At 40.7% G+C, this 20,054-nt stretch overlaps 1 protein-coding gene across 1 annotated transcript; it reads left to right on the top strand.

The window, feature by feature from the left end:
* Positions 1-4,057: 4,057 nt before the first annotated feature.
* On the top strand, positions 4,058-10,128 carry cntf (ciliary neurotrophic factor). The gene is made up of 3 exons (XM_072385102.1): positions 4,058-4,522; positions 8,370-8,678; positions 8,760-10,128. The coding sequence occupies exons 1-3, from the start codon at positions 4,403-4,405 to the stop codon at positions 8,931-8,933; spliced, it is 603 nt and encodes a 200-aa protein (XP_072241203.1). The 5' UTR covers positions 4,058-4,402; the 3' UTR covers positions 8,934-10,128.
* The last annotated feature ends 9,926 nt before the right edge of the window (positions 10,129-20,054 follow it).

Raw genomic sequence — 20,054 nt, 5'->3', positions numbered from 1 at the left:
CACAAACTTTGGACACTGACCCCCCATGCACAAACCAGATGGCACCAGCTACTTCACAAACTCTAAAAACTCTTGCAAACCAAATTTCCCTGTGTACAGTCAATTATGTACACTAACTGTGCAGCTCACTGTTTAAACAATAGCTCACTGTCTTTACTGTTAATTCTGTTTATACTGCCATATTTATACAGATTTGCCACTGCCTTTTTCTTGTATCTTTTAGCTTGTATACATTTTTTAATAATTTTTTTTTATCTTCTACCGTACATATGGCAGCACTGATAATAAAGCTGACTTGACTTGGAAAAAAAAAAAAAAAGAAACAGAAAAAAGACAAATGTCATTAGTTTTCCGTGTGCTTTTCCTGCTAAGTTTACTGCAACTAAAAATAGCCTTCCATGGAGAAAGTTCTTCATAGCAAGTTATTTCTTCCAGTTAAATAACATTATGATCCACTTCAAGCTGAAACAGATGCCAGTAAAAAGCAGCAGTAACCACAGACTGCAAAAGATAGCCAACAGCACACATTTGATTCCTCAGACAGACTTGATGAAACTTATGTAAGCGAGCTTGGAGTGCACGGACTCCACGGGTGAGTTTTAAGGTTGATGCCGACAGGACGGAAACAGTCTGAGAGAAAGAGGAGTTGGAATGCATGCAAGAGAAAGTCTGTTTCCGTGCATTCTCATTGTAAAAGACGTAGAACAAGAGTCTATCACTGTTGACATAAACCTGAACACGTTGCCATTAGACTGCATTTAACAAAGCACACAGTTGCAGATCATATGAATCTGACGAAATCAAATTATGTACTTATGTTGAGCTGTACTACATTGTTATATTGTAATACATTCAAATAAGGAGGGTGTACATTCCACATCATTTGTAAAACTTAAATCCATTTTCACATACAGTCACATGAAAAAGTTCCAGCTTCAAAGATTCTACTTTCCAAGATTTTACAAATCAGGACACAATAAATAATCATCTGGTCTGAATCGGGTCATAAGATGAGTAAAACAATCGCGGATGAGCATCTCTTGACATTTTATGCGTCATGATTTATTCAACAAAAAACGCAGAAGCAGCAAATGAAAAATGAAGCAGGCAGAAGCCAGGTGCTGCTGATCAAATGCACTTTATTAACTGATCATCAGTAAGTGTGAGCAGCTCTATAAAAGCAGAAGTTTTGTCAGTTTGCATGTCTGCAGCATTCAGGTGTGTGTTAACACAATGGCAACGAGGAAAGACATCAGCAGTGCTGTCCATCAATTTGGAAAGAGTCACAGGGTCATTTTCAAACTATTTGGAGTTCAATATTCAACAATGAAAAATATCATTCACGTTTGTAGAAACTACAAAAAAAGCTAGCTATATCTCAGACTATGTAGGCCTCAAAATGTTGTGTGTGTATGTTGTGTATATCTTAAGATGCTGTTTTCTTTTTACATTTTGTGAGTGTGAAAGACAAAATCTCAAATTTCTGTATTTTTGGTGATTTTCAGCCAGTCATTGAGATGTCCATCTGTTTTCTACTCAGTTGGGTGTAACCAGGCATAGAAAACATGTCTGATGATAACACTTGCATATCTTCCATACCAAAGTGTTCTAGTCAAATATGACGCCATCTGTCTGACAGTTAAAGCTAGGCTGAAACTGGGTCATGCAACAGGAAAATGATTCAAAGCACAGCAGCAAATCTACAACGGAATATTGTGGTGGGTCCTTGAGAGACCCGCAGCAAACAAACGTCTGCAAACTTCTATGAACTGAAGCAACGTTGTAAAGAAGAAAGGAGCTCCTCCACAACAATGTGAGACACTGACAACATCATCCAGAAAATGAGTTATTGTTAAGTTATTGAGTTATTAAGTTATTAAGTTATTGCTACGAAAGATGGTTCTACAATCTACTGAATCGTGGGGTGTACTTAGTTTTTCCCTCACACTGATTCTGCATTTCATCTTAGTTTTTGTTAAATACTAACTTTGTGAGGACCAGATGGGAGAGGGTGTACTTTTCTTTTTCACATGACTTTATGGTGTTTGAATAAGATTTCAAGGCATAAGCCTCATTAGTCCATTTATAAAGGAAAATCAAAATGGAAGTAAGCTGCATTGGGACAGGGGAAAATCATCATGGGGTTAGCCAACTTATGGCTGCAGAACATCTTTTTACTTTTGTTGTTGATCCTGCTGAATTTGCAGAAACACAGCACTGAGATGCTCACAGGACTTATACAATGCTGCATTTGAGTTTTTGTCTGAACGTGCGCATTGTCAGTCAGAGAGGTGACAAATAAATGTTAAATAAAAGAAAATGTTTTCTTAAATGTTTACATTCCTAATTTGAATTTGATACCATCGTCAAGAAAGATTAGGACAGAGGGAAAACGTGGTGGAATATCTCATCAATTAGGCTAATTGTCAACAGGTCTTTGACATGATTGGGTATAATAAGAGCAAACCAGAGAGGCAGTCTTTCAGAAGTAAAGATGGAGACTATCTGAACACCCAGTCCAGAACGAACTCATGAGAATAATGTTTCTCAATGTAAAAATGCAAAGAAATTGGGTTCTTTAAAATCAGCCAAACATGGTGTAATTAAAAGGTTCAGAGGATCTGGAGAGGTCAAAGGGACATGGATGAAAACCGGTATTTCCGAGGTGACACTGATCCTCAAGCAGCACGGCATTAAAACTAGACATAATTTTGTCATGGGTGGGCTCTGAGGAACCTCTGAAAACCATCATGCTATAACATAGTTCATCACCTCATCATGAAACGGAAGCTAGAACTCTACCAGGCAACGGAACTAAACAAATCCAGAAATGGTGCCTTCGCCTCGTGTTCAGAACCTGTCGTACGGTCTGATAACCTTTCAGTGAAGCATCCTCCAGGATAAAAGAGGAGCGGGACCGTCTGGCTTGATATCTACACATTGTACAAAAAACAGCATCAGTGATGGTGTGAGAGTGCAGTTGTGCATCTGGAAATGAGTAACTTGTACATATGCAGAAGCACCATATGCTGATCAACAGGTTTTTGAACACCATATTGTTCTGTGCAAATGGCTTGAGTCTGCCCACATTTTTTTTTTGTTTTTTTCTGCTTGCAGACTTTCTTGTAATCTTTCAAAGTGGTCATGAGGAGTAGCTCACCAGGCTTTCAACGATTTTCTTTGGACATCGGCTACTTTTTCTACCATTTCCAGTTCAATCACTGTACCTTACCATTTCCATTGGAATGTTTCATCATGTCTGTACATGCTTCAATGAATTACCACTCCTATTTTCCTGGCAATGTATTGCTAAATGAGGGGTGGCTCAAGATTTTTGAACAGTATTGTATACTTAAATCCAGACAACAATCATTTCTCGGGGAAAGGTTCACTTTTTTTCATCAAGTCATAATGTCAAACCACATTCTGAAAGTATTACAACTTCGCACACACACTTACAAAAGTGACAGTTTGTTCTGCCTGATATTGGTGCACGCATATACGTGGGTGTGTGTGTTTGTGTGTAAACTTTGACCTCAAAAATCTGATAAAAACAAAGGGAGAAGAATTTCAATTCCAACGTCCATTTCATGTTTCTGTCACACTTGGAAAGTACTGCCAGCTTGAGATTCAAAATGAATCAACTAGATGTCGCATTTTCAACATTTAATACCACGTTTTTCTACTATTTTCAGGGTAATTTCAGGCTCACAACGTGTCTCAGCTGTTTCAGAAACAGTGACACGGCATCCTTCCAGGGCAGTGTTTTGGCTCTGCTGAAAAAACTCTGGGCATATTTTTTCTATTGAGTCATTCATGAACGGCAGCTCATCAACAGTCATTTCCCGTCGGGATGGCAAAGGACTTGTCGTGTTACACTTGATGTTTGTGTCCGCTATTTATCATAAAGGGGACAGGCACAACGGAAGCAGATTGACAGTCCAGACAGCATTCCACTTGAATTGGACCTATCCATGCCTTGTCACTACCAGTAACTCAGATAAGCTCCTCATGAATAAGTTGATGAGTTCCTCTCTCCTCCTCCCTCCTGGCTCTCCGCCCCTGCTTGTCCCGTTGAATTCCTCCTGCCAGGCATCAGGTTCCCGGGGGAGAGGGCGGAGAGCTGCCTGCAAACTTTGTAACATAAGAGTCTAACAGGTCGGTCAAAGTGGGGCACGCGTTTTTACCGGCACTCTTGTACAGAGAAGCGCCCAGCTGGCCCTAACTGACGGAGGACCGAGTTACATCGAAGGGGAGAGGAAGGGAATGCTGAACTGAAACGTGACCAGTAATCTGTCGGGATGATGCAGGCGTACAGGAGAGTATAAAAGGGGCGGACCTGTTACTGCCCTGTAGCTCCCTGAACTGTTCTTTCAGAGTCTACCCGGCACCAAGAGGTGGAATGTCAACCAGACGGACCAGAAGTACGAACGGCTCGGATCTGAGTAGGACCACGTCGGCCCGGGCCGCTGCTATAGCTGCGCAGCTTCATCACGAATGCTCCATTTTACTGGAGCTATATGTGAGTATGACAGCTCACTTTTCCACTGGCTACAACCTACCAGCAGGTCACAGTGTGAGGGAAACGTGGAGGAACGTGTACGTGCATATGTGTGTGTGTGTGTGTGAGAGAGAGAGAGCGTGAGGAGGTCGTGTACGTGTATGGGTGCGTGCGTGTCTGTGTGGGAGGGAGGAAGAAAGAGAGAAACGGGCCAAGGTTAAATGGAAGAATGATAGTTTCTGTGCGTGTGTGTGTGTGAATGCATGTTGGCATGTGTGTGTATCTGAGAGAAGTTCATCGAGAAAGTGGGTGCGCTTGAGAGGGAGGCAACAAAAGAGTGATGAAAGGGGTGCGTGCAAGAGCAAGATAAGATTGTGTGTATTCCAGTATGTATATTTATGTATGAGAGAGACAGAAAAGATGTCCAAGGCAGCAGGGGGTGAGAATGCAGAGTAGAGGGGTGTGTGTGCGTGCGTGCGTGGGTGGGGATCGTGAACTCTGTTGGAATGATGGAGGTGGGTGTTTTATGGCATGCTGTCATCAGTGTCTGGGCACGAAGCCTTCATATTCTCTCCACAAGCCCGTGTCTCTTTGCTGATAGGTGTGAGAGCTGCTAGTTATTAAAACTTCTTGGTTTCCAGCCAACTCGATCCCTCATGCTTTCTTTCATGCGTCTTGCCCGGAGGAAGGGAGCAGCCTGGCATTTATCCTCAAACTTCCCAACCACCTCATATTTAGGTCGCAGTATTGTGAGGGCCAAAGCAAAACCCTCAGTTTGCACTTCTAGTGGTAGTTATTAAAACATGTATGTATAAGACTAGCGAATTCCTAGTTAATTAAACGTATAAGATGAACAGATAATTTATTAGACGCAGTTGTCTCGTCGACCTTGGCCCTGTGACCTTTGTTTCCTCCTCTGAATACAGAAAAACCAGTGAGCCTTGGTACAGTTCTTTCATATAATTCTTCAACACCAAAGTTCGCCTTTAACCGCTCCAGCTCTAAAACAAAAATAGCTCACGTCTTGGAGAAAATACCTGTCTTCATGGCCAATAATCCCTACATCGTACATACACTAATACACAGGAGGCAGAATGCATGCCGTTTAAATACACAAAACCAACTTAATGATATCTGAGCCCACACTGTATGAGCAGCACACACTAGCCCAGCACCACTGAACTTTGATCTCATGCAAGTAAACTGTTTGTAACAAAAAAAAAAGTTATGGTGTAGATTTGCACGATGAACTTAGTAATTCAGTCACTGATTAGGTATAAGAACTGTTTTGAATGGTGGCTTGCTTGAGCAGGTGTTTGTAAGGGAATGCTCACTTGACCACAGTTCTTTTTTCTGGGTTGTGTGTTGGATGAATATCCTGTTGTAGGAGTGAACTTCTGTTCATTTTTGTAGCTTTTCTTCCGGATGTGTGATACTTGCTTGCAGAATTTGTTGGTATTTTTCATTGAATCCATTCTCCCTCTTGTATGTTCTCTGTGCCAACACAAACCTGAAGCACCATCAGTCCACCCTTCTGCTTTGTAGTTGGAGAGTGTTTTCATTTGATTAGCCTTTCTTGAAATCCTGCAAGCACACTCTGGTCTCTTGGTTTTCCAGAACTCAACTAGAACTCCACTTTTCCTGTAAACTTTAGTTTTTTCTTTTCTTACCCTGCCTTATGAGCAGAGTGCCAGGTCGCTGCTTAGAGATGCCAATGGCTGCTGATCGTTGGGACAAGGGATGAGCAAGAGTTTGCTTTGAAATAGCTTAATTTGGCCTTTGCCAGTGATGCCTGTCCACAGGCTGTAGCTGTTATTAGATCCTTAAGTCCCTTGATCTTGGGTAAAGTCGTCTGAAAGCTAATATCTGTTTTGCATGATGTTCTTTTCCTTTGTTTCAAATAAATGAATTAGTAAGCAAATAAATAATTAATTTCACAAAAGAAATACACCAGTCTTGTTTAATTGTCTTTAACTGTGTTCCTTTTGGAGCACAGCTGATATACTCTCTTACATTCGCACAGTGACGGAATCTTTTGCTTCCCACTGTTTATACACATTTCTGTGATTTCTTTCCTTGACTTGCAGGAAGCCCAACTTTGTTTAGTTTTCAGCACACAGTCTCTCAAATCAAATGTTCGGACTAATCAGTCTTTCAGGCAGTGTGTTATAGTTTCCAGGCAGCCTGCCCAATGTCTATTATTTGGGTGGCAAAACACTTGTTTCCAACATCCGTCTCATTGCTCTTAAATCATTATCAGGATTTACCACGTTATCATAATTCTCAGGGATCCATGAGGATATTGTTTCAGGCCGCACAAAGGTTTCCCTGAGTATCCATAATGGCCTGCAGTAACATTCCCGCTGCTGTCTGAGCCGTTATATCAACTTCCCCCCCTGAGTTTCAGAGCACATGGGTCACATCAGGCCATTCTTTCACACTGGTTAACTTGCACGTAGGGTTCAACATCAACGCGTCAGTATAATGTCACAAGGTGGCCTCAAACCTCGCGCAAGTACTAAAAAGACAGCTACAATCATCCCTGCGAAGAGCGCCAACAACAAGACCAAAACAAACCATGACCTCAGATTTGTCATTATTCAAACAATCTCAGTGTATAGACATTTTATATTGTGGTATGTTGTTTACTGAAAGTACAGTAAATGTATGCTAACAATCAGGCACTACTACAAATTCTATAATAGTCCACTGGTCCACTGGGGCCATCTGAGTCAGCTCTTGTGTCACCTTGGTGACCTAAATAAAAAAGAGAAGAAAAGTTAACATCAGTTAACATCAGGAGGCATTCCTGAATGGCAGCGTTAACCATAATTTTTATTACTTTGATTCTAGTTTTGGTTTACAGTTTGCATATCAAATCATTGTCGTTGTGGTGGATTTAGGACCAAATCATGATTTTGGATTTTGGTTGAAATAGATTCTTTCAGAGGTCATAGATAGCAGCCATTTTAGCCATTATTATTAGTATCCTATTGTGGACTGGTGGGACAATGTGAAATGCTTTTATGCAATACTGGGTTTATATCAATGTTAAAGCAATAGTGTAACTTTATTTTAAGTATATATATTTTTCTTTCCCACTTAGAATCTCAGCTTAGCATATCGATTGGAAGCCCAATTAGCAGGGCTGTGTCCATAGCTTCCTCATTAGCAAAATGTTTAATCCAGTAAAATCTGAGGCAGCATTTTAGTTGTGTTGCATCATATCTTAATTGGCTCATTTGAACAAAAACTGATGTCTAAACATGTTTTGTGGCTATGCCAGGCTGGCTTTTCCTCTATGTTTGTAGTCTAATAGCTTCCTAGCTATAGACTTGGTTAAGTTAGTCTTGGTAAGCAGTTAAGTGAAAAAATCTGTTCTTTTAGTGTCTGTTTCTTTGCTAAAACCCAAAAACTTGTTGCATCCCACCAGAATTATTCATAAAGCATTGCGTGTTATTGCATGTTATTGAGTTGTTGTTGTTTTTTTGTTTTTTTGCTTGATTCTTTAGGGCTTCTGTTATTTTAACTGGCTCACTCTAACTTTCTGGAGAAGGTTAGAAGTCCCACTGGAAATGGGCTGAGCAGAAATTGTTCTTCAGACTAGTTGTGAAAGTATGCTGAGTGAGCCAGAAGAAATTCCTATCGCATTATGGCTGAATTCCTTTTGCCTCAATTTCAGCCATTTTAAACGTAAGGCACAAACCGCTGTCAAAAGGGACGTCAGTGTGATTTGAGTGACAATATTCTTCAATTATCAACTTGTGCATTTCACTCTCTATCATTCTCTGATTATTACCCTCCCACATCTCACATTTGTTCTTTGTTCTTGCCCTTTTTCTTTTTTCTGTTTTTTTTCTTTCTCAAGAGAAAGAAGGAGGGCTTCCCCCCAGAAGTGTCTAATGGCCGGCTGGTGTCTGTCCCTCCTCCTTCGTCCCAGCTGGACACCAGAGACGAGCTCTGGCGTCTGCACTCTGCTTTGCTGCAGTGCCGCAGCTTGCTAGAGAGAGCCATTGCCAAAGAGGAAGAGGAGCTGGGTGGTGGAGAGAAGGGTGAGTATGAGAACATTAGGAAGACGGTAAAGGACAGACTGTCGCTCCTCTTAATCAACACTGGAGAACTCCTCAAAACTACTGATGGTACTGCCATCCTGACTCCTAGCTTGGAGGGCTTGGAGGTAAGTGGCCGTGTCACAGATGTGAAAGTGAAGTGTCAGAAAAAAACTCAGGCAGAGCCATTTACGTCCTCTCATTTGCAGTTAGATGGTCCGACCCTTTTGTTTGAGCTGAAGCTTTGGGTGTACCGGATCTTCGAAGAAGTGGACCACTGGACCAAGACAGCCATCAGTACCTTGCAAGAGCTGTCGTCAGGTGTCCGCAAAGAGCGAATGAGGAGCATGCGATTAAGGAGCCCGAGAAGCACTCGGAGATGAGATGGAGATGTGAGGGTGATGAAGAATAATGCGAGAGAAAACAGTGGTTTGGGAGAAAATGAAAGAGCTGGGTGCAGGGCATGAGAAGATGAGGTGTTCAAAGGACCAAAGTGAGAGACCAGCTGATATGGAGGGTAAGAAGATGATAACCAGCTGAGAAAGGCACAGATCCCTGCTGAAATGGGGGGAACTGCATTCTTTTTCGGACCAGAGACATCAGATGGCAAAAGGCGCAAGACTTAACCACAAACTTGGAACAAGATAGTCTATGAGAGTCTTTATTTATTGTTTATCGTGTATGATTATGTTAAAACAACAGTAAAAATGTAAAGGGAAAAGACAGTACAGTTGTCAACATATCTGTCACAGTTTAACTGTTGTATGTAGCACTCCCCTTACACAGCTGCAGGCACACTGCCAGGATGAACTGCAGGTTACTGATGAGACAGCCATTCTCATGAAGGTGGGAGCATTTCAATGCGCTCGTGGTTTTGAATACTACAGTTTTACATCTTACCTAACAACTATGAGCGTTTGAAAGGAAATATGAAACTACACCCTCTAGTGTTGATATAGTGACGCTACTTGATTCATTTCTTGATTTCCCTGAGTATTACTCATTGTACAAAATTTTTGATATTTTTATATTTTTTCTTATGTTTTATGGTGCCGTATTAGCAATCAACCAATTCAAAACAGGAAGTGTAGTGACAATACAATGTAAAGAGCAGAAGACTGCAGAATTAGTGAAAATACTAATCCATTTCAGATAAAGATTTAAGTTGTTTGAAATAACAGAAAACTGCAGAATCAGAAGGTTATGCTACACAGCCCGGCTCATGCAGGAAGCATTGGTGTAAGAGAAAGAGAAGATAATGTAGACAGGATTAGAGCCTTTATATTGAAGACTCACAGAGATGAGCAGTAAGATTTATGAAAATAGAGGAGCAAAAAGCAAACAAACAGATGACATCGATATCACCTCCGTCTGTCAGATTTGATTTGATTTAGTTTTATTTGATTTGATTTCTTTTAATTAGACAAAACAGGAACCACCTGTTCTGACTTTGACATACAGATTTGATTCATAGGATGTCTGTCTGTTGATAGGTGCACTGGAAGGATGACGTTTGAGTGATGCAGGATGTACTGAACTGTTTTCAGGCTTCTGAAAACTGAATGTTGTTTCTTGAAAGTGACATAACTACATTTGTAGGTCCGTCTGAGTCGGCATCATTGATTTAAAAAAAACATACAAACAAAGAGTTTGTAACATTATTAGAAACAAAGATTTAGTACTTAAAATACTGCTTGGGGGAATTTGGGCCACACGTGTTATGCGTTAGTCACAGATGGACCCACACAACACTCATAAAGTCTGTTGCTTACAGATTCCAAGGGAGCACTGAGGATAAATTCCCGTTAACAAAATGTTTTGTTTATGTGTTCTGTGGAATGATTATTTTTAGCTCACTATCTTATACTTTTATATTTCTATCTTTTATAGAAAAGTTGTTTACTACACCACAAGGTGCTGTGAGAGCGAGCTGTAGACAAATGGCGTGAAGTACAAAGGGAGGATTATTTTAGGAAATTGTAGGAAACCGTTAAGAGTTTTGACATTGTAAAGACGGCATGATCAGCAGCCTTATCTTCAGCAGTATATGAACAACTCTCTTTAACTAAATATATTGATTTACTTATGAATTGTGTTAGTGTAATTGCAATTTGCTGCATCTTTAATTCTTAATAAAGTGTTAACTCTAAAGAGAACAGTCAACAGTGCCAGATTTCATTTTTTGTGTCGCCTACCAAAATTAGCTTGGTTGTCCAAAAGGAGCTTGGTGTCCCAAAGTTTGGAGCCTTTCACACTCACTTGTCTTGGACTTTAAGATTTTTTTAGTTTGATATAAACCAAATTAGCATTGGTGTAAAACCACCTTTGGACCAAATAGTCCAATGCTGGTCTGGAGAGAAAGAGGACTCGGTTTGGTTCAAACTGGGCTGTGGTTCAGCTCCTTTCTAATGCGCAAATATGCCTGGGAGCCTGGAGTCTATTCAAGGGAACACCCTGAATGTGTCGCCAGTTCATCACAGGTCCACACAGAGGCAAACAACCAAGCACTCTCATACTCACTCCTACAGTCAACTGAGAATCTGAGGTAACGTCAGGAAATATCCAAATCTACAATTCCATCCATCCATCCATCCATCCATCCATCCATCCATCATCTGCCGCTTATCCGGGGGTCGGGTCACGGGGGCAGCAGCTTGAGCAGAGAAACCCAGACGTCCCTGTCCCCGGCCACTTCCTCCAGCTCTTCTGGGGGGACCCCGAGGCGTTCCCAGGCCAGCCGAGAGACATAGTCTCTCCAACGTGTCCTGGGTCTTCCCCGGGGTCTCCTCCCAGTGGGACGTGCCCGGATCACCTCACCAGGGAGGCATCCAGGGGGCATCCTAACCAGATGCCCGAGCCACCTCATCTGACTCCTCTCAATGCGGAGGAGCAGCGGTTCTACTCCGAGCCCCTCCCAGATGACTGAGCTTCTCACCCTATCTCTAAGGGAGAGCCCAGACACCCTGCGGAGGAAACCCATTTCGGCGATCTCGTTCTTTCGGTCACTACCCACAACTCGTGACCATAGGTGAGGATGGGAACGTAGACTGACCAGTAAATAGAGAGCTTCGCCTTCTGGCTCAGCTCCTTCTTCACAACGACGGGTCGGTGCAGAGCCCGCAACACTGCAGACGCTGCACCGATCCTCCCGTCAATCTCACGTTCCATTTGTCCCTCACTGTGAACAAGACCCCGAGATAGTTGAACTCCTCCACTTGGGGAAGGATCTCATTCCCGACCCGGATAGAGCATTCTGCCTAAAATTCCATCCATCCATTTTCAATGCCACTTTTGTTCAATTCAGGAAGAGTCCAAATTCTAATTAAGATATGCTCCAATCTGTATAGTGCATTAAAACTGAGCGAGTTCATGTTCATAGGTCAGAATTTGAAATTCTGAACTAAATTCACAATCACAGATTTAACTAGTTGATGTTGACCTCCTCCTTATATGGTACATAGTGTTAGTGCCACGAAGTATAGGAACATACTCTTATTATGAAAAACAAAAATGCTGTTAGTGTATTACCTACTATATGTAATCATTTTCGCACAGCCATATAAGCATATTAGCCAGCAGAAGATCTGACAAATGCTTCAGTCTCACAATTAACATCAGATTAACACTAACTTCAACTTGTTCAACAACAAAATGTCATATCCTTAAAACATACTAAAGAAACAGGCCAATAGCTCTGTGACAAAATCTGCTGTGGGAGCACGATGAAAGGTAAAATCATAGAGGAAGTACAGGACACAAGTGAGGACACATCAATGCGCAGCTTTCTGTGTCAAGGCCAATACAAAAGTTCAACTTGCATTACATGAGCTCTTTTCTGGCTTTCTGCTGAGAAAAGTTGGGCATTACATACATCAGATTCAGCTGGCAGGCCTAATTTTTTTCACTTGTTCAACAGATGTTCTCTGAAACCTCCTTTTTATGTTGGTATACCACTTTCTCAGTTTCTGTCTTGCTGTCTGAAGTGGGAATGTTTTTCTACATCAACTCCTTGTAGTAAATGTGTCAGTCACTGCACTCTAATCGCTGTAATTGTCTTAATGCAGTTGCATTAGTTGTATATTATGGTATTTATGCCAGTGACTGGTGCAGAAGTGCAAGGTCTGTGGCTTCCGCTTAGGCACACACCAATGGGGGGCTGCAGGCACAATTTAACATGACACTTTAACTGTCAGCAAGAACACTGTTCAAAACTGCCACAAAGAGCTGCATGCACTCCATGTTACTCGGGTAAAAACAGCCTCGTTCAGTTCAAAATTTACCGAAAATATAAGCCCTACTCATGTATGCCCTCATTTGAATGTGTTGAAGCACAACACGAGCATCCATTATGACTAATGTATGATCAAGTTAACTTAAAGAAACGCAAGGTATTTCTGAGGGAATATGAATTAGAATACTTTTTTTTTTAATGTTTCTCCAATCGCTTAAAAGGTGATTAGATCAATGACAGCATGCCAACATCAGACACACAACTATTCAATTTCTAAATAAGGCAAACATTCTGATTATGGTGTTTAGGGTACATGAGTTGAAAACAGGATATTCCATTCATATTCCTGTTCACATATTAGAGTATGGTCATATTAATGACTATCCACGTTACATTCTCCTATGTCATTGCAATGTTTGGGCCCATCCACAGCCTCAATTACATCTATTTTCTTAAAAAAAACACAAAGCACTATTGCTTCGCACAGTAAGGGTATCTTTCTTTTTTCTCACAGCCATCCTGTTCTGCACCAATTCCTTATGACTTACATCATAAGGTGTCAGTGTTTGTTAGAAAAGGCATATGTATATATAATATGTCGTATATACTATGATAATGCGCCTAAGATCAGAATAAGCTACATCGTTTCATTCAACTAGAGCTTCCTTGAAGACGACGACTTTGGTCAAAGTAATCAGAAAACCCTGTTTCCATGACAGTGTCTTATCCTTTTTTTTTTTTTTTACATAAAAAAAACCTTTGGGTTTTTAAACGGGAGTGAACCCATTGAAACAAAAAAACTCCTCAAACTTTATCCTCTGTGTCTGTGAGCTAAAATGTCTTAAGAAACAGTCTAGAAACTAGCACTTCCTCCCAGGGGACAAGCCTGTAACTATTACAACATGAAGGGATGTATCCTGCAGCCTATGTTGGACATCAGTTGATAAGCAACTACTTTCTGAGATAATTAGACAAATCAATTGAGTTTGACTGGACAGTGTTGGACAGTGGATATCAGCCCCACACTGTCAGGCTGAGAGTTAGGTGCCAGCTGTCTTGCAGACAGTAAAGTCAATCAAGCTCGTCTCTTTTTGTCCATAAGTTGTTTGATGTTAGTAGCTAGGTTTCCATTCTCCTTTTTGGTTCTTATTTAGAAGATGTGAATGAGAAAAGGGGGAATGGAAACAGTACAAATGAACAACCGTCCGCCAGTGCACAAAAAAATGTAGAAGCTCGCTCTAGGTGTTTTTTGTCTGCAAAAACCTGTTACCATAAAGACAAGTGGGCAGTAACCACTTCTGTAGCTCTGACTTCAGGACCTTGTGTTCCCATCAATGCCAACTGGAGCTGAAGCAGATAAAAACCTCATTTGAGGAGGGATGCACTCTCCGATTGTGCTCAAAAGCCAAATGTTGGCACGTGTTAGTGTTTTTTTTTCTTACCCCTCTAAAACAGGCTTGATTCAGATTACGGTCTTAACAGGGTTTATTTCTGAATGTTCCTGTAAATATATCCAATGCCAAGTATAGGATGATGAAGATATGGTGTAAGCCTTGCATTGTTTAAATAAAACCAGTGAGATTAAATGTTCACAATTAAACAAAAGTAGTTCTAGACATGAAAAGACCAATTTCACTATTTGTTAGAAAACGTATGGGTTGACTTTTTTGAGCATAGAGGCTTTAAGGCATCTAATGGCTTTCATTATTGTCTTAATCTATTTATTAGTAGCTTTTTGACTTTCAAACACACACCAAGCCTCAGTTGTTGAGACATGTCATGCTGAAGAATGGATGGGTTTCTGTGCATCACCACAGATGTGTGCGTGCAACTAGGTTGTAGAAAGCAGTGCTGATCCCGGTTTGTAGAGCCAAGCTTCTAAATAGAGATAACAAGGCTGTAAACTCAACCAACAGTATGAAAAAACTGTATGTTCTTTTTAAAATATTGATGGAAATTGTTCCATATTCTAAGAGGATCAGAGCCCTTTGCCAAGAGCAGAAGAGGATTGTGGATCCGGGTCAGCAAAAAGAGCAGACTGGTCCCAAAACGCAAAACTCTGATACGGTGTCATAAGGCTTTATCTCTCATAACAACATCAAGATCAGAATTATATCTGAGGATTTGTGTGTATGCAGACTTCCTTTTATAAAAAGGACTTTTCAGTGGCACATGTCAATCAGCCCATGCAGATACTCAATAGAAAATGTCTAACCAGGTGTCGGGAGGTCATTTCTCAGCATATTTGATAATGATTTTATTGATATGAGTGTGGTGACTTAACTTTAATGCTGATCATTTAATTGCTCATGCCCACTGCCATGTTATCAGTAATTGTTTTCACTGTGAATAAAATAAAAAGTTCTCCAGTTTGAGCTTTCGACCAATTTCTTCGTGGTTACACAGAAGTAGAAGTTTTTTGTACTACGTCAAATCTGCTGTTTCTGCATGCCCTCCATGATCAAAGCACCCTACGTTCCTCACAACTGCTTTGATCACTTCCAAATTTTCATTGGATCGATATAATCTTGCTTTTTTTTTTTCTTTTTTGAGAAAGTATAACCGTTGTTGCTTTTATTCAAACTTGAGTAGCGGGAACTCGTAGTATTTACACAAAGTACATCAAGATCATTTGACAACCAGAATTTTTGTTTCAACTTCTCCTATAAAGAATAAATTAAGGATGACAACAGCAGAGCCTGGGAAAAAAAAAACTTTCTGATCTTGAAAAAAATCAGCAGTTGAAGTGTTGTGAATATAAAATCAAAGTATCAGAAAAACATAAAATATGGTACTTTGATTTTATATTCATTCAACTGCTGATTTTTATATTTTAGGGTGCATGTAGGGTGTGAAATAAACTGATTCTGAACATCATTTGGGTTGTGTGTTGTTACTTCACAACATATTAGTTCACAAATGTTGGTGAGGACTAGTGGAAGACTGGATTTTCTTTACCTTGTTGGTCAGAAAGCCTCTGCACCTTGAGTCATTTTGAGTTGAAATATCATCAGTGAGATTCTCTGTAGGTGTGGGTATCTTCATGATTAACTGTAAGAAAAGACAAGACGTGCATGTGAGTAAAAGATGTGTGGAGTGTAATTAAAAGGGTGTGTGCCTTTGTTTATGTGTGTCAGTGTATATGTGCAGGTGTGCATATCAATTCTTTTGTGTGTGTAGTTTTTAGGGAAGTATATGTGAGAGAGTGTGTAACAAGCAAGATAGATACTATGCATGTGTGTTACAGGGAGAGACAGATATAGAAAATGTGTGTCTGTGTGTACATGAAGATTTGTCTGCGTGCAGTTGTGTGTGTATCTGAGAGAGACAGATGAAAAAAGAGAAGGGGAGAGAGGGCAGGAAAGTGTGTGTGTGTGTGTGAGAGAGAGAGAGACAGAGGGAGGAGAGAGACAGCAAGCAGGAGACAGAAGTGCGTGTATGAGTGTGTGTTTGTGTGCCTGTGAAAGTGTGTGCGGGTGTGTGTGTGTGTTTGAGTGAGAAGCAGAGCAAGAGAGGGAATGTGTGTGTTTGTGAGTGAGTGAGCAAGGAGGAGAGAGAGTACATGTACGTGTGTGCTTGTGTGTGTGTGTGTGTGTGTGTGTGAGAGACAGAAAGAGTGGGGGAGGGGTATACAAGGAGATGTGTGTGTGTGTGAGTGTGTGTGTGTGTGTGTGTGAGAGAGTGTGAGTGTTTGCGCCTGCGTAGGAGGGAATGTGTGTGTACTTTTGTGTATGTGTGTGTGTCTGACAGAGACAGAGGGGGAGGGGTGTGTGTGGGGAGAGCTAGGAGCAAGCTCTGCAAATGGTGTGTGTGTGTGTGTGTGTGTGTCTGTGTGTACGTGGTGTGTCTGTGTGTTACAGCAGCACAATATGTGCCTGTGCTGAATGAAAGGGAAATGAATGCACTGTGTGTGTGTGCCATGGAAGAGGGTGTGTGTCCTTTATTGGAACTGTGCTTGTGTGTGTCTGTGTGTAGCTTGCGAGGACTGTACAACTGTGTGTTGCTTCACACGTGCACAGTTTGCTCCTGCATGTGAATGTTTGTCCTCAGCAACGAACGTGTGGGTCTGTGTGAGTGTGAGCGCATACGTGTGTCTATGCAGTTGTCTTTTTGTGTTTATGTGAATACACACACATACTTATTGGGAGTATTGGTGCGGGTGATGACGTGTTCATGATAGTGTGCGCACACAAACAGAGCAGAATTACAATTAAACTGAACTCATTCTGCAGTACCTTTCCCCTCACATCCTTCTTCTTCTGTTGTATCTCTGCTATCGATCATTTTAAGCTTCTTGATGATTGCAGCATCCTCCTGTTAGTCTCAGGACTTGTAAAATATATTTGTCAAGTGGCCTCATGTTCCACTGTTGCAGTATCTTTGTCATTACCCTTTAGCTGAAGTGTCCCTTAAATTTTTGAGCAGAGGAATGGTACCATAAGCCAAGGGTTTTGCATTGGCGTTCACTGGCAGTGCAGTTTACAGCTGCTGAAGCTCGCCTGTATGTTTTAGCTCTCTGAATTCGTTTGATTTGTAAAGCTTTTTTTTTTTTTTGCTAAAAAATTGAACTTTATGGTCGCTCAGCTAAAGTCACGCTGTGGTTAGTTGTATAGAAGTTAAAAAATTTGCAACCACTCAATTTTACGGGGCCAGATGTGATAAATCTTTTAAAGGAGCTGTCAAACTTCTACAGTAAAACCCAGGACCTGCAATTACAGGTACACTAATGACAAACTATGAAAAAGAACAGCAGTCACAGAAAACAATCGTTTGTGTATATGTATCTTTGGTCTCTTCTTATTCCAATGATTTTAAATATGATGGTTTTATTGAAGTCATAAAGTCAGGACCTTGCTGCTCCGATGCACCAGTTGCCACAATATGTGATGCCTCAACAAATTATTTGAACAGTCAGCTTTTAGCCAGTTTTTAGCCCTTTTTGGAGTCAGACAATTGTTCTGCTTCACCCTCAATCTCTATACAGGATTTTATCATGGTTTGACTTAGAATAATCCTTTTCACAACATTAACCCTGAATTTTGAAAAAAGTAACTTACTGGGCAGCCTGTGCATCATTAAGGGGCAAAATTCAGCTTTCCATGATGCTCTAGCATTCATTTTGAGTCATATTTTCTCCAAACTGTCTTACTTAGTGATTACATGTCCTTACAAGTCTTTAAAGTTGACGCAGTCAGAGGAAAAATAAGAATTACCACCTCAAGGTTGAATGTTTCCACTAACCCATTTAGCTTCAACTTGCAGTCTGGTCGTGCAAAGTAGAAACTTAACCAATAAAGCTGATTCTGATACATCATAAAGTTGTAGCCACAACAGTACACAATGCTTCAAACCCAGATGTCACCACAAAAAACTACCATTTCTGAAATATAGATGTTTCACACTTACACTTGCAGCACAGAAGAGCCTCTCAGTCCCCACAGTTTTAAGGCTGACACCCAAGAATGGTGTTAGATTTGGTATGGACCAAATGTGAAATATGGCTACAATCTCTCCTTTTGTTCCTGACTTCTGATGTTGAACAAATGCCAGAAAGCAGTGAATTATGATGTCACAGCGATGCTTACTTTTAATTTTAAGCATTTAAAATGTCATCACTTTATCATTTTATCCTATTCGACATTTGTGAGAAATTATAATAGAAAGAAAATTCATCCATTTATCCATCCATGGAATGGCAAACGCTTTACTATCCAAACATTTTCTGTCTTGTGTTGTAGGTCTGAAATGCAAATACCAATGTATATTCACAAAGAAATCAAGATTACAGGGCAAACATAGTCAGAAAAAAAAAGCAACTTGCTTCCAACCTGGGTTGCACGATGGTGTGGTTGCCTGACAGCAAGAGGGTTGGTTTGATTCTCCGCTGGGGAATCTTTGTATAGTTTACATGTTATCCCTTTGTCCCTTATAGGTGACTCCACAACTGTCCCAAGGAGTGAGTGTGAGTGTGCATTTTGTTTGCCTCGTTCGTCTATGCATGGCCCTGTGATGGACTGGTGATCTGTCCAGGGTTTACCCCACCTCTCAGCCGTGGCAGCTGGGATGGGTTCCAGTGGGTAGAATTCATTTTGGAATGCCCCTTTAGGAGGACACATGGAATTTCAGTTAAAATTGTGATAATGTGAACACAGACTACATATTGTGAGTGTTATAGATGATCAATTAAGTGCACATGTTACATCAATTATCAAAGAGCCCCCCCTTTTCTGACAAGTAACAATAGAATTACAGACATAGTGCATCAAACTGCATACATTTCTTTTGTACAATTGATCAGTTGCATGAGGTAATGCAGAGACTTCCTAAATTGTGAATAGAAATGTTGTATTATGGGATTTGCAAATGATTGCATTCTGTTCTTATTTACATTTTACACGGTGTCTCAACTTTGGATCTATATGTTTTTTTTCCCCGTGTCTTTGTTCAATGAATAGTCTGCTCAGTCTGCCTTTAACTAAAGCTAATCAATCAGACCGAAACAGGAAGTTCTAAAGGGGTGCACGGACACTGTCAGTGATGCAGAGTAGGAAGAGCTCAACATCTATAAATCAGACATCCACTCAGTCTCTTCACTTTGCTTTCCAGATGAGCTCAATCTCCTGGTGGGGATTTATGCTTCACGTTCATGCACCCACCCACTCCATACTGCTCATATAAGCATTGTATGTGTCAGTGACCTCTGAGACACATATTCTAATTGTATATCACACATTTAATTAGAATGTTTAGCATTTTTTAAAAACTAGTCTTCCTCATTAATCACATATTCTGAGTAAGGGAATAATCCAATGATTTGTTAAAGGGGTATTTTCTTTTAATTTAATGGATGGAGTAGCATGAAGTAATTAGTCAGTGTCTTACCTGCAGTAGAAAGCAGACAGAGCCCTCTCGGTTTGGAGACAAATTCTAACAGGAAAACTAAGAGAAGAGCAACTCAGAATGGGAGTAATAGTTTGGCTCGCATGGGCAACTGTAATTCCAACTTGTTTCCAGGGCATGGTGGACTGCACCAGGGTTAACTTTTGTCACCGATTTCACACATAACCTTTATGAAAGAATTTCAAGGCAGAACCAAGGACCCAAGGGTTTCCAGTTTGATTGCCATAGGATTTCATCTTTGCTTTTTGCTCATGATGTGGTTCTATTCGTGGAGCTACAGGCTGATAGTTGGATTGAGGCAGTATCTGCATTCATGCAGATGTTGCAGTGTCTGTCTGTCTGTCTGTCTGTAACTAAGGCAACACTGTCGATT

This window comes from Leuresthes tenuis, unplaced genomic scaffold, assembly GCF_036924035.1.
Source record: "Leuresthes tenuis unplaced genomic scaffold, fLeuTen1.0.hap1 SCAF_4, whole genome shotgun sequence".
Lineage (NCBI taxonomy): Eukaryota > Metazoa > Chordata > Actinopteri > Atheriniformes > Atherinopsidae > Leuresthes > Leuresthes tenuis.
The sequence above is the reverse complement of the archived record's forward strand: the minus strand, read 5'-3'. Positions and strand labels throughout refer to the sequence as shown.